Raw genomic sequence first — 14,415 nt, 5'->3', positions numbered from 1 at the left:
TACCGTAAAAGCCAGTCGACACTGATCTTTTTCATGAAATCATTAGGCATTCACCTCAGGTGATATACAGATACCATGAAAATCGAAGTCAGGGTGGTCGGAAGGATATTTCAGTCTTGCACTCTCGAATATGCATCCACTGTCTTAATCAACGTACCTTTTCACTTCTTATGGCTACTACAAATTATATCATCTGCTTCATCGCCTGTCACTACAAAACCAACATCTGTAGAAATCAACATGCTAAATCGGAAGACCATTTCCGAGGATTGCTTTGAAATACGTGAAGCACCAACGTGTTCTCTTCCATGTCGCCTCATGTTGCATGGCTTCTTTCTCAACAACTAGTGTTGTGCACACAATCAATACTCTGTTTTAGGTTTAGATCCACAGTGGCATTACATTTCTCTCAAGAAATTCCGTGAATTACTTTAGAGGAAAACCTACACGTTTCCTTCTGCAATGTCATTCATTTGAGTCGATATCGATCTACTTTTATTTCGACAGTAATAGGACGATAAACTCTAACTTCGTTTCTTTTTTACGGTCCTACACATACCTGCCACTACGAACTGTACTGTTTTTCGAAATATGTTAATACCGACATAAAGAAGATGGTTTTCCGCAAAATTTTCTTTCACTTCTATTCCGTCATTATGTTCTTACAGTTAATCTAAATTCTTCATTTTATTTTGTGGCTTTAAGAACAAAAAATGGATCCAAGTTTGACGGCTTTGACATTCGGAGAAAATGTATTATTTTTAAAAAGGCAACATCGATTATCAAGTACATTGCTCCTACTTATTAAGAGTTTTTTTGTCAGTCGTGTTATATCCGTCATTTTGATTTTTGAGAAACGAATTTTGTGAGTAATTTCTTGCTTACCGCATCATAATGTCGAATTAAGAGTGCGAAGTGAAAGTACTGTAAGTTTCATATGATGAACGGCCGAGAGGAAATCTCCTACAGAAAAGGTGATAACCCATCATCGCCTAACTCAAGGTCTCGCTCAGCTGAGAAACAAGTAAATGACTGCTCTGTTATTATGATGGGCGACTAAAGAGTTCGTGCAGGTATATAAGCGGCCGCAGAACGGACAGAGGGCATACTCAGTCGCTCACTTCCAGAGGCAGCACAGCTCGTCACCACTCACCACTCACCATGAAGTGCATCGCTGTGAGTGTTCTCATCTACTTAAGTTATCTGTAACTATCACCTCTTCACTTGTTGACTGTTAATGTCTCGCCATTATATTGATGCTACAGTAGAGCTATGCTGGATTTTGGCCAGCATTTATCCATTTTAATGAAGGGTCTCTTTTAATTAAAGTCTAAAATGTCAGATCCTCAAAATGTAACACTTAAAATTTCAGATCAATATTTATTGTATGGATATAGTAAATTCTTCAACTTTTGGTGATGGCATTATAAGGAAAATATTTTATGTATGGATTGACATAAACGAAACGTTCCCTCCATCAAGCAATGGGAGAATACTTGAATACTTGGGCTATATGGCATAAGAAGAACCTCAATATTTGAATAGTTTGCCGAAAAACTTATCAGATATATACAGGCTAAGAACGACATATAGTGTTATTATTTCTAAGGTCAGTTGCGAATCCCCTTAAAAAATCTGATGGTTCCCAGGATAAGAATCACTACTGTATATAACTGTATTTCGCATCACTATTTTATCGTGGCTCCTCTTTGCTGTTATCCAACTGCATGCTACAACTGTAAACCTTCAGTGCATGACAGCAGCGAGTATATCCCTTTATCAGTAGGTATTCTCTGTGTTATTTGGTGTCAGATTTATTTTCAGCACACTTTTTCTCCCAGAAATTTTACACCAAGAGCTTATATTGGCTTTAAGGATTTTCAAAAGCGAAGAAAAATTCCAAGGAAAATTGTTGGCACCTATGTACTACGTTAGTATCCAGCCAATATATAATAGCAAACGTCTCACCCGGTTCCTGGTGTACAGCCCCAGTTGCATGTTGCCTATCTAAGGGCTTCCAAGAGCAACAAAAATTTTATTTTCAGTATTTCATATAAATACTAACCGAATTTAAAAATTTTAAATGCTGTCATTGTCAACTCATTAAGAGATATATCCTTATGCTAAATAGTTAATACAGCAAGACAGGTATTGCAATTAAAAACTGTGTGTGTATCTTGAAGCAACGCAACTCAAGGCGCACAAACACACGGACTTTCTTCATCCAGCCCTGAGAATGAGTGCACTTAGCGACTTGCAACAAACTTCCCACATAATTCCCAACCTTTACGAGTCTTTTTCTCGCTGACACCCCAACTAAATGTGCAAAGAAAAAAATTATAGCTTACTACATTTTTGCTTTTTAGCATCAGACATGACGTTTTATCACTATTTATATTCGCAACGTAGTTTGCAAACCGTGTCCAAGTATAACACTGAATTTATCTGCAAAATTGTGTTACTGTACGATACATAGTTCAGGAGATATGACGTCATATATTCTGTGATGCGTGAGAAACTAGCTTTCTGCTTAAAACGGAGAGCAAATTAACCCGCCTGTACTCCTTCAGCGACTTGTAACGAACTTTAAACGCTACTTCAAACCATTCTTAAACTTTTGCCCGCTTACATGCTTAACGTAAGATACTGTAAACATTAACTCACTTCTAAAGAAATCAGATGTTGTCTTAAACAAGAGAGTTTAAAGAATCGGGGGTTTATTCGTGAACACCTAATATGAGAATGTCTAGAGGCAGCTGCTCGGTTAGTTTACGGGAGCAATTCTACTACTGTGCGTCCAAGTCTGACACAGAGTTTAATTTTCCTACATATAGTAAGCGAAGACTGACTATTTCAGGACATTTATAGAAGATTAATGGTAAAGGCTTGACAAAAGAAGTATTCAAGTGTCTCTGGAAAAAGAAATTAAGACCAAGCTCGATCCGAGAAAATAAAAAAAATTATGAAATACACAGCATAAAAGCGGAATAAACAAGAGAGAGAGAGAGAGAGAGAGAGAGATCGTCAGAAATGATAAATTTACAGGAGTTCCAAGACAGATGCGGTTTTTGAATAGGCGTGACGTGGTGTGAATAAAGAAAAAAAGAGACGTGGTGAAAACATGAAAACATGTTGGAGAAAAGAAGAAAAACTAGAAGACAGCTGAAAGTAGCGCGAGATCCCTATCTGGCTAAAAGGCAAGGGAAAAAAAAGAAAAGAAAACAGCGTGCACTCCTCAAAAGTGTAGTAGAATTCAATCCCAGTTCCGTCTCGCTTGTTGTATTGCTCAGACATTGAGACGAAATTACCGACGTTCATCTCATTGTGCTTCGGTTACGTCTTACTTTAAATGTCGCATAATACCTTCCGTGGAAATCTACCGATGAACAGTTTGCTCATGAATTAACTGAATTCTTTTTCGTTCTTATTAGGTAAGTGAAAAAGGATAAACATAGGTTCTGATATCATCCGTTGTCTTTGACCAATGACGCCATAACAAGTCCAAAAATGCAACACAAACATTATTTAAAAATGAGGACCAATGGCATTCCCGTGGCACCGAAATACGTTTAATCTTTAAATACAGAATCGAGCAAATTTTTCATAATAAATGCTGAAGAGAATGGGAGAACGCGGGAAATTGGAGGTTTTGCGCAAGGGTAAATTAAAATAACAACCAAAAAATCACAGTAACGGCTAAGCACACAAACCAGAGAAACAAGATACAATGGTTGGTTTGAAATATGCAAACACCCAAAATTAGCGCGAACCAACATTGATGGATATTGAAAACATCACCTGACCTATATAGCTTAATTTAATCGCCGGTTCGGACCTATAGCACTACAAAAAGCCAAATCCGATACCAATAAACGTACCTAAAAATCGCTGTAGTCAACGAAACGCTGTGTCGAAATAAATCAAAGCATTAATAATAGGTTAACATCACTATAACACACAAACTGAGCCTCGATCTCTCAAAGAAAGTAGTAAGTCAGGCAAGAATTTTATATTCGAAAGGCAAATGTATTAATAAATTGTTTCATGTTGTCGTAAATTGTAATAACTGCTTCCGCTCGTTAGTAGCAAACCCAAAGCTAATGTTTAATCTCTGACTAATGAATGACGTCAACCTTCACAACAGTACTACGGGATGCATGAAACCTGACGTGTGCTATAACCAGTGAAAATGGTATTTGGCTTAAGTAATTTTATTTCTTTGGAATCAGTTGTGAGTAGGCTGTTAAAAAAGTAATGAACTATTTGAAAGAGTAACTGTCGGTGTTGTGCAAAACTGCCTGCGACCTGCAGGGCGCCTACCTCTTCTGGGAGAGCCCACTGTACTAGCAGCGGCCCTTGTGTTTCAGCTGTGTCTGGTCGTCGCCGTGTCCTACGTGCTGGCCGACACCAAACCCATCGAGGTGATCTCCAGGGAGGAAGTCCACGATGCTGCCGGACAGTATTCGCTCACGTGAGTTCTGTGTGTCTGCCCTGTTCTGTAGTGTTGCCTAGCAACGTTCTAGACCCACACTACAAAGATCAGTGAGATCCGATATGGGATTAAGATTTTTTAGAACCAATCGACAATGATTTTCGATTCTAGAGTTGCTTTTGCTTCTGTGGATTATATGAACATTTAAATACAAGGAAACGATTAGTGATTGTGGTAGGACTGCAATCGACTTTATCTTTTAGTGTTAATAGGATGGAGCTACTCGAACGAAAAGTATAGGCGTTTCATACAGAGAAGTTATACAAGTAGTTTGATAACTGAATAAATTAAATTCTTTTCTGTCATTAATCAGTTTTACGGTTATATCTGTTCATATTTCATTTAATAGAGAACAACTGTCACATTCGAATATGTAGCCTGATTAAATGAACGGATTTGTGATAAGAGTAATATTAAGATGTGGATTAACGCCATGTGTCTTGACCTTGGCTGGACGTACCAATAATCACACTCTTTTTTTTCGTAATACACACACGGCTGTGTACGCAACAGTGCGGAAATGGCGCTTCTGATGTTTTCACAATACACTAAGCTGATATTTCCATTTTCATTTATATAAACAAACAACAACTCATGTCTTGCCTGCATTAGCTGGTTCTAATAAAAAATAAACTTCAATTTCTCTAATGACAAGAGGATTTCTTTAGATGCTTACTTCACTCACTCCACTTTTCACTTTCTTTGAAGTTGAATCATGGGTGTGCCTAGGAGATATAAGTATGCGTTAGTGGCTCTTGTGAATCAAAATAGAAAGTATACGACTCTGATTACTACGCAGTCGAATACCTTACTAAAAGTTTCTTACCGCGATGGAAGTCACAAAGTACGATATCCTAGGACATGTATAGCTTACCCCTCCAGCAGTAACAAGTCGATTAAAGTAGAGTGTGGGTCCGCAGGTACCAGACGGCCAACGGCATCACGGTGGTGGAGCACGGCGAGCTGAAGCCCACCCCTGACGGCAAGGACCACGTGCTGATCAAGAGCGGCCAGTACCAGTACACCAGCCCCGAGGGCAAGCCCGTCGACATCAAGTACAAGGCCGACGAGTTCGGCTACGTCGCCACCGGAGACGCCATCCCCGTCGCACCCGTCGCCTAAACACCGTCACTTCACCCCACCTATAACTGTACAAACCCATTAGCCCAGTCAATAAATTAATTTAGCCTTCAACATTATGCACTGAATATTTCTTGCAAAGTACCCCTGCAGCCGTGACAGTCTGAACAGCCATTTTCCTTAATAGGCGTCATGTTTCATCCATTATTTTTCACTTACTCTGAAATACAGCTAACCAAGTCCTTATGAGTAAATCTGGAAGTAGACGAACTGTTGTCAACTTTTGGATACATCAAGAATAATACATACACAGACCAAAACTCATGTACATCTGCTATAGTTAATGAATTGTAGTACCATCGCGAGCTCAGTAAAATGCTGTTTCATCATGCTGCAGTGACTCAAGCAAAGCACAGTCGGCCTGACGTGAACATATTTTTTTAAATATAGTGTTGATGCAGGAAATATTTCCGTGCTCGATTCAAAAGAAAATATGGATGATGTGAATCTAATATACCTTTGGTGACGAAATCTTAGTAGGTGGAGCACAAACTCAAACACTAGGATAAAGAAGGAAATCGTCCAAGCCGTTTTCACTGAATGATTCGAACACTGGTCCACGTCAGTTTAGAGATATCACAGGAAACCTGAATCTTAAAGACGTCAGGATGATTTGAGTGTCATTGCCTCCGATCGTGGTACCGGTGTATTGACCAATGCTCGGATTTGCTTTGTTTTTCTCGATTCATTCAGAAACTGTTAATAAAATTTCTGAATAAACACATATTAATCTGGGCATTCATGTCATACGTAGACACCTCAGTTGTGAGACATGGAGCATCTGTACACTTTGAAAAAGAAGGGCAAGGAGCCATTATAGGTTTTCAATCCAATTGAAATAACGGAAAAGCAAAAATTCGTAATAGGGGCCGGGGATTTGAATTAGGGTAGATAATATTGCGTACTATGTGCCTTGCCTCATTCGAACTGTTTGCTGGAAAGAGTTGGTTGTAAAAGGCAGTTGATGAGCCACATGTCTTCTGACTAGGGTCGGCAAACACCGACACCACAAGGCTTTGGGAGGCATAGCCTTCAGCGACAACCCTTCAGCTGTCACCAAACACAATGTTGACCACAGCACACTGCGGTGGAATGTTATCACACGCATCATCGAAGATCGAGGAACGATAAAGTCACACACTTTTAAACCTGATACATCTCATCTCTGTAGCACTGATCGTCTCCGTAGTGTACTGGGCTGCGTTGTTGGATTTTGACAAGGATTTCTCGCATTCGACTTAATACGACCACCTTTTTTGTGCTGTAACATTTACAATGAGATTCAGTAAGTACATGGGGACATTTTATTGGTTGCGTAAACAACTGCCGGAGTGACAAAGAATGAAAAACTTTGCACTTCTCTTAAGATAACATCCGCAATAAATCCGAGTTCAGAGTCTATAACATAAAAAGACCGCTCTACCTCTACTTGATGTAAAAAAGGAAATAAAGCAGTCTAGACAGATCTGTGTGTACGCTATTTGCTATATGATTTTTATATTTGGAAGCACCTTGGAATTACTACTGTCGAACATCTGTTTTAGAATCAATTTACAAGTTGCGATTTTTGTTCTTTGCAGTGTTGGTCTCTCAAAAGACACCCTTGCCTGTGGTCACGTTCTGTTCGCAATGAATTCATCTTTTCACATCCATTAGGGCTTGATAACCTTGTTACTGTGTATGAAACATGCAAACTTGTTGAACTGCTCGCTGTGTTGTGCAGATAATCTATGAATAAAATAGATAAGAAGAACTCGAATACCAGCTGGGCGTTTGCTTAGATGAATGTAGAATATGTCAAAAAAATATAGTAAATCTATATTGTTCGTGTTATCGTACTTGCACAATCACGTATTTATTCCCGATGGATTCACAGTATAGAGGAGAGGTCACACTGCAGATGATGTGAAGCAACCCTAACACAATAGACACGGAGCTAGAATCAAATCTTGGGCGTTCTCCTATTACTGAATAACACTGGGATGACTTTTTACGTAAGACCACAGACGTCAAACATCAAATAACATACTTAATTTTGATGTCACTTTGATCACTTTGTTTAAGAAACTTCCCTTAGTTGACTTCCTGATGAAGGAAGCTGTGGCTCCTGAAAAATTGCCTTTTAAAAACACACATGCCTCTGTTCGTTGCTCCATTCCACCTTTTTTCCAGTACTGCAACTTAATGTTTTTTATAATATGAGCTATAGCACCAAAGGAAGTTTGAGATCGTCGCTAAATCGGTATTAAGGAATCGAAAGAATAACGACAAGGGATGTTAAAGTCTCATACCACGCAGTCCTTAAAAGACAATTTCAAAATAAGATGTAATAAAATAACCCATAACGGAATCTGATCCGATTTTTATACAGTACTGGACCATACAAAATCAGAGGAATTATATATTGCACATTAGAAAAACAACAATTTTTGTTAATTGACTGCTGCTTTAAATCAGAAGCAACTAAAAGCAACTAAGTTTATAGCTGAGTACGCTACTGAAGATTTTGAGTTTAGGCAGCTCTCTGTACACTATTATAAATGGAATTTCTAAGCTTCCTCTAACATCACCAAGTCGTGTAAGCGGTATATTTGACTCGTTGATTTTATAGATTACTAACAGATACATGGAAATGAAATTTTCTACGTTTTATAGCTCAAGAACACATCATCGAAATATCTCGAGCATTTATGCAGATGATTTAAAAAAGCAAACCTGGAAATCATATTTGTAACTTTGGATAAAAACTTCTCATCGATTAAGGTTGCAAACGCTTGCCCGTGAAAACCCGCTTGTTAACAGCTGTATACACTAAACTTTAATGAAATATTCTTCTTCAGTAACGGGAACAGGTTGATGCTTTACGGAAGACCTCAGACTATTGTTCATTAAATCTGGTGATCGCCACAAGATAACTGACATGGTTATCGAACCAAGTACTTAACCAAAACCCATATTAATAGTTGGGCTACTCAGAGGAGTGTCAGAACAACTGTACCGGTCATGCTGATACACGCTGCCTTATTTTCCGTTACAAACAAAAGCGCTACCGTCACATACATAAATGACAAAACCAGTTCCTGATATCCTGTCACACGTGAGATCGTGACATTTCTGCGTGCAGAGTTACAATAACTCACTATCTTCAGCAATCATGCATATCATCATAGAAAACGTGTACACTTATAGCTCGACGTAATTGTTCAGAATATCTTATACAGGCGCATTACATTGGTATATCGCTTAAAGCTGTTTTTAAGTGTCACCAAAATCACTTGTATTGGTGAACGAATGTAACGGTGCAGCAAAAATAAGCGTTATGAAATATAGGAAGATTTTCACAAAATGATCATTTGGGATGGTATTATCAGATGTCCCTACATGTGGAAGTAGTGTAATACAAGTGAAGAAAAAAGAATTAAGCACCTTATTTAAGGCAAAAAAAGGAATGAAGCCGGCCGGAGTGGCTGAGCGGTTCTAGGCGCTACAGTCTGGAACCGCGCGACCGCCTCGGGCATGAATGTGTGTGATGTCCTTAGGTTAGTTTGGTTTAAGTAGTTCTAAGTTCTAGGGGCCTGATGACCTAAGAAGTTAAGTCCCATAGTGCTCTGAGCCATTTGAACCATTTAAAGGAATGAAAAGATTAGGGCCTAACGCCGTGTTGACAAAGAGGTCATTGCGTACGGTGCTCTGGATTGGAATGAACAGGGGTAGGGAAGAAAATCAAAGAAATCCTAAGTAATTATCTAGTCAATTACATGATTGATTTGGGAAAACCTAAATCTGGTTCACCGGCCTAGGATCTGAATACTGATTTTACAGTAGAGCCACCTGGCATGGTGTCTGAGTGAATAGTTACTCTGGTTAGACAAAATAGACAAATGAGTTAGGTGTTCACCGAAATTGATAATGGATTGGACTTAATAGCATTTTTAAACCGTGGAGGATGATGGACCTGAACGACAATTCATTTGTATTCAGTAGCTGGCTTAGGGCAGGTAAAACTGTGCAAGTGCAACTTTAGATTACATAAATATTTCTAGGTTAGCATATGAATGAACAATTTAACATAAAATAATTAATTTGCCCATAAATTCACAATTTTCAAATTGTGTTCACCTTATCACTTTTGGTTACCCGGTTAGCAAACGACACACTTTTTGTCTGAGCAGAGATATTCATTTTCTTACCAATAAATCATCATCAGCATAAACATAAATACATGATATTTGACTTAAAGATTAGAATTGTGATTCTAACACAGTAACAATAATCACTAAAAAAATGTAAAATTTCTTATGACACTACCCTGTATATCCAGTAATTCAAAAACTAACAACCCACATTCAAAATTCGCTAGTGTTCAGTTCCTGGGCAGTACTTTCAATTCACTGAATGTCTTATCGATGCAACTCACAATTTTTTGACACCTCAACAGGAATGTCAAAGGGCACTTAGGCCACGCCATCTTGCACTTTCTAACGACGGGACAGCAGATTTCATGTAGCTTTCATTTCATGGCATTCTGACGCAGTCCGTGTGTATTTATTCAGCATTGTCTCTAAAAATATTTCAGGATGACGTAAAACTGATATATGTATTTGCATGGAAAATGGACAGAAATTTTGTAGTTGCAGTTTTGATTTGTATATCTCTTTTTATAAGCATAAATGCTGTATTCATGAAATTCCAACATACTGACGAAGTATAGGAGCAGCAACTTGGGCTATTAAATATTAATTTTCTTTCAGTAAGCGTCATGGTTGCAATAATAGTCATTTCTTTGTGGTGACTGTTTCCGAACCATTACGTTGATTTTCAAACCATAGCCTTAAGTTTAAGTGTAATCACAAAGTTCCCATCAGTTTACATGAAAATAACTAAACATACATTATTCCTCACCGGTAATCATAACATACATAGAAAATGATAAACTTCATATGAACATACAATGTGGTTTCTTTCCACTCGAACGCAGAAAATCGCTGAGTACTGTGTATGCATCTAGACTCCTCATCGAGGAAGTGTAGAACATTAAAGAAAAACGGATTGACAGACAAAACTACGTGTGAAGTCGCATGAATGTGTTTCACCATCAAGCATACGATCAAACTTGTAGTTCATTTCATCCACTAGACAACAGATTCGTTAACAAAGTAAGTGAAGACAGGGAGAAAACATTATTTTTTCTCAGTGATGCCTTAACAGCTGGACGTAATGATAGATTATGCTGCATTAGATTCGAAAAATTCCAATGTTATAAGCAGCGGACTTGACAAAACATTCTTCTAACCCTTCCGAACAATTTTCTCTGGAAACTGTTTGATGTAGATATTTCAGAAACTCACTGGTGGGGATTGTAAGCAATTAAATTAAGCAGTTCTTCTGTGGGGGAGGGGTAAGCAGAGCGCTGCAGACAAGATTCTGCTTAGATCAAATTTTATCTGATTTGATATAACGTTATGAGAGAAAGACGTTCTGTTGCTAATGCTATTTGATGTAGCAAGTTTGGTACAGGGTGGTGTACACACCAGCAGGACTGTCAGCGTACTGCGAGACCTGGAAGAGAACAGAGTGCAACCGCATAACAGCGGCTAGAAGTGAGCTGAACTTTCGCCGCTGGTGCGTACGTCGTTGTTGTTCGCTTTACTCACGTAATGCTGGCGTCAATACATTCAAAACGGAGTAGTCTTCGTGATAGTACATATGTGGTTACGTGTGGCACAGAAAATAAATTTATTCTTGCTGGTACTTAATAGTGCAGTACCTCAATGTTTCAACGTAAAATACTATACATGGTCATACTTATCTTTGTACTATGATATTGCAAGCAAAGATGTAGCTACGGAACTCTAGTATATGTATGAACGGGGAAACAAAACGTCAGTACTACCTGGGGGTATATATTAACAAAAATGCACTGGGTAATACAGAGCAAAATACGGAATATTTCAAAGCAGGAAAATAATTATTTTTGGTGTGACCAGAACATTTCTAAGAACGACAAGTGAAGAGTGGGTAGGCTGATATTTCAATGTGTACAGTACCGTAGATCACAACAACAGATTTTAAATGCTGGTCTCCTTTTTGTGGAAATGTGTTATTTACGAAGGAGCGCCAGAGTATCAAGAATCGAGAAAAAACTAATGATGAAGTAAGCTAGAAAGACGATGAATGGATAAGGGATACATGGAACTGCAAGAAAATCATTAAAGCTGTATGCGTTCTTATTGAGATACCATATCAGCGGTGGCCAAAGATAATTTTTGAATGTACACCATCCAGCAGCCGTTCACGCAGCACACCACGATGTTCGTGGAAGGACCACATCAGTGAAATAACGGTGTAATCTGGTGTAAGCAAGGAGGATGACTTGAATGGAGAGCGTTCGCGGAAGATAACAGGAATACAGAAAAATGTTGTTATTAGCAAATGTTTGTGTTACTTAATTGTGTAATAATAATAAAAATAAAATTCAGTTGATACTATGTATTTTTATTTCAGTTTCCATCCAGTTTGCACCTATGTTTTTGTGTTGTGGTCTTCAGTCCTGAGACTGATTTGATGCAGCTCTCCATGCTACTCCATCCTGTGCAAGCTTCTTCATCTCCTAGTACTTACTGCAACCTACATCCTTCTGGATCTGCTTAATGTATTCATCTCTTGGTCTCCCTCTACGATTTTTACCCTCCAAACTGCCCTCCAATGCTAAATTTGTGATCCCCTGATGCCTCAGAACGTGTCCTACCAATCGGTCCCTTCTTCTTGTCAAGTTGTGCCACAAACTCCTCCCCAATTCTGTTCAATACCTCCTCATTAGTTATGTGATCTACCCATCTAATCTTCAGCATTCTTCTGTAGCACCACATTTCGAAAGCTTCTATCCTCTTCTTGTCCAAACTATTTATCGTCCATGTTTCACTTCCATACATGGCTACACTCCATACAAATACTTTCAGAAACGACTTCCTGACTCTTAAATCTATACTCGATGTTAACAAATTTCTCTTCTTCAGAAACGCTTTCCTTGCCATTGCCAGTCTACATTTTATATCCTCTCTACTTCGACCATCATCAGTTATTTTGCTCCCCAAATAGCAAAACTCCTTTACTACTTTAAGTGTCTCATTTCCTAATCTAATTCCCTCAGCATCACCCGACTTAATACAGGGAGCGATAAGCTATTTACAATTTGTACAGAAACCAGATGGCAGTTATATTGCACCTATAGTTTATTTAATTCCAGTTACGGTACATAACATGTTTCGGCAAGTAATCATTGTCAGATACGAACTGACAACGGTGTCCAATTCACCGCTGTAAATAATATTGCAGCCCTAAGAACTCTACACTCAGGAGAGCAAAAAAATGGTTATGTATTTTACAAATTAGCACATGCCTGTCTCTGGCAGACTGATACTAAATTTTAAGGGCGTATGTCTTCAAGTAAAACATACTGGGTTCTATCAGTCATATACTCCCCGTGCTTGTCACGTATTTACGAAAACACTCATTATGATAGTGTCTTGATTTGTAGTCAACGATGTGCTATAGTGTAGAATGCCTTTCGGAAATCTGGGAAGATATATTCTATCCGTGCACTTGCACTTATTGTTTACAAAATACAGTGAATGAATAAAACAAGCTGTATTCCAAGTGAGAGGTGTTTTTCTGAATTGTGCTCAGTCTTTGAGAGAAGCTTGTTTTCCTCAAGGAACGTCATAATTTTCGAGCTTGTAATATGCTTTAGGATTTTCTAACAGACGAACGTCAGCTTTATCGGCCTGTAGGTCTGTGTATCCAATCATTTGGGTTCTGGTCATTTGCGTAATTAAGACCGCTATTATTAAAACATTTAATCCGTATTTCGGAAACATGATTACTAAACCACACAAACAGAGCATTAATCTTATTGATATCTCAGTGATTGCAACCGCAAAATAACACAGTGGAAAGTAGTTCAATTTTTTTGTATTGATACACAAGCAGCGAAGGGGAAAATGTAATAATGATAAAATTACAAAGGTTACGTCTTAATAAAATTCACTTGGTTTTGCTGTGTAAATTCAGGACACCCTCTAATGCGAAAGTATTAACTGCAACGAAGGTCTTTACTGCAGACAAGAATATTTACAGCTGAAAATGGAAAATATGTCCAGTTGGAATCTCTGTGAAAAGTGCTTTTATTGTATGAGCATTCCAGGAGTAAAACGCGAAAATTACATATGATTTTATTCCACCTGAAATGTGAATCCGCTTCAGATGGAGCCAGTTTCATGAACTCCTGAGATGCATAACAAAAGTCTTGAGAACGTGACTTAAAGTGTTATTAAATTATGTAAAAAATAAAATAACAAGTGAGGAAAAAATATAAAAGAATCCATGTAACGAAGTTTCTTTTTTTTTCATCACCCTTCATTTTCTAACTTTCAACATCTGCATAATTTCCTAGATTAGATATAGTTTTAAGGATATATCTAAATAAACAAAATCTGCTTTTACGAAAACTCACGAAGTTAAAGTGGTTTAGAAGTGGTAGTGCAACTATTTGAAAACTATTCAACTCAAAGAACAGTTTTTGCTATGACACTTTTACTTACTTTCTTTTTTCATTCGTCCGATAAATCGCAGAGCATGTTTATATCATTTGATAAGAACAGTCAAGACCATCAATGAAAATTCCTACAAAAGCTTAAAGAACTCTTCCTTATTTTCAAACAACATTTTCTTTTATCAATTGAATGACTGGACAAAGAATGTAAAAAACAAACTAAAGGGATTTG

The 14,415-nt window shown here is 38.0% G+C and overlaps 1 protein-coding gene across 3 annotated transcripts in view; it reads left to right on the top strand.

Moving 5' to 3' along the window:
* LOC126327724 (larval cuticle protein 16/17-like) overlaps nt 1–5,686 on the top strand; it is a 67,658-nt gene extending 61,972 nt beyond the window's left edge. For 2 of the 3 annotated variants that reach the window (XM_049995913.1, XM_049995915.1), the window contains exons 2-3: nt 4,368–4,471; nt 5,413–5,686. In XM_049995913.1, the coding sequence (XP_049851870.1) occupies nt 4,368–4,471; nt 5,413–5,614 (306 nt within the window). In that variant the 3' untranslated portion in view covers nt 5,615–5,686. Of the gene's footprint in view, nt 1–1,072; nt 1,177–4,367; nt 4,472–5,412 lie in introns of those variants that run through there. The other variant, XM_049995910.1, reaches the window with a different exon arrangement.
* The last annotated feature ends 8,729 nt before the right edge of the window (nt 5,687–14,415 follow it).

Source organism: Schistocerca gregaria, chromosome 2 (genome assembly GCF_023897955.1).
Source record: "Schistocerca gregaria isolate iqSchGreg1 chromosome 2, iqSchGreg1.2, whole genome shotgun sequence".
In the NCBI taxonomy this organism is placed as follows: domain Eukaryota; kingdom Metazoa; phylum Arthropoda; class Insecta; order Orthoptera; family Acrididae; genus Schistocerca; species Schistocerca gregaria.
Note: the sequence above shows the minus strand (reverse complement) of the source record. Positions and strands in the feature narration are given on the sequence as shown.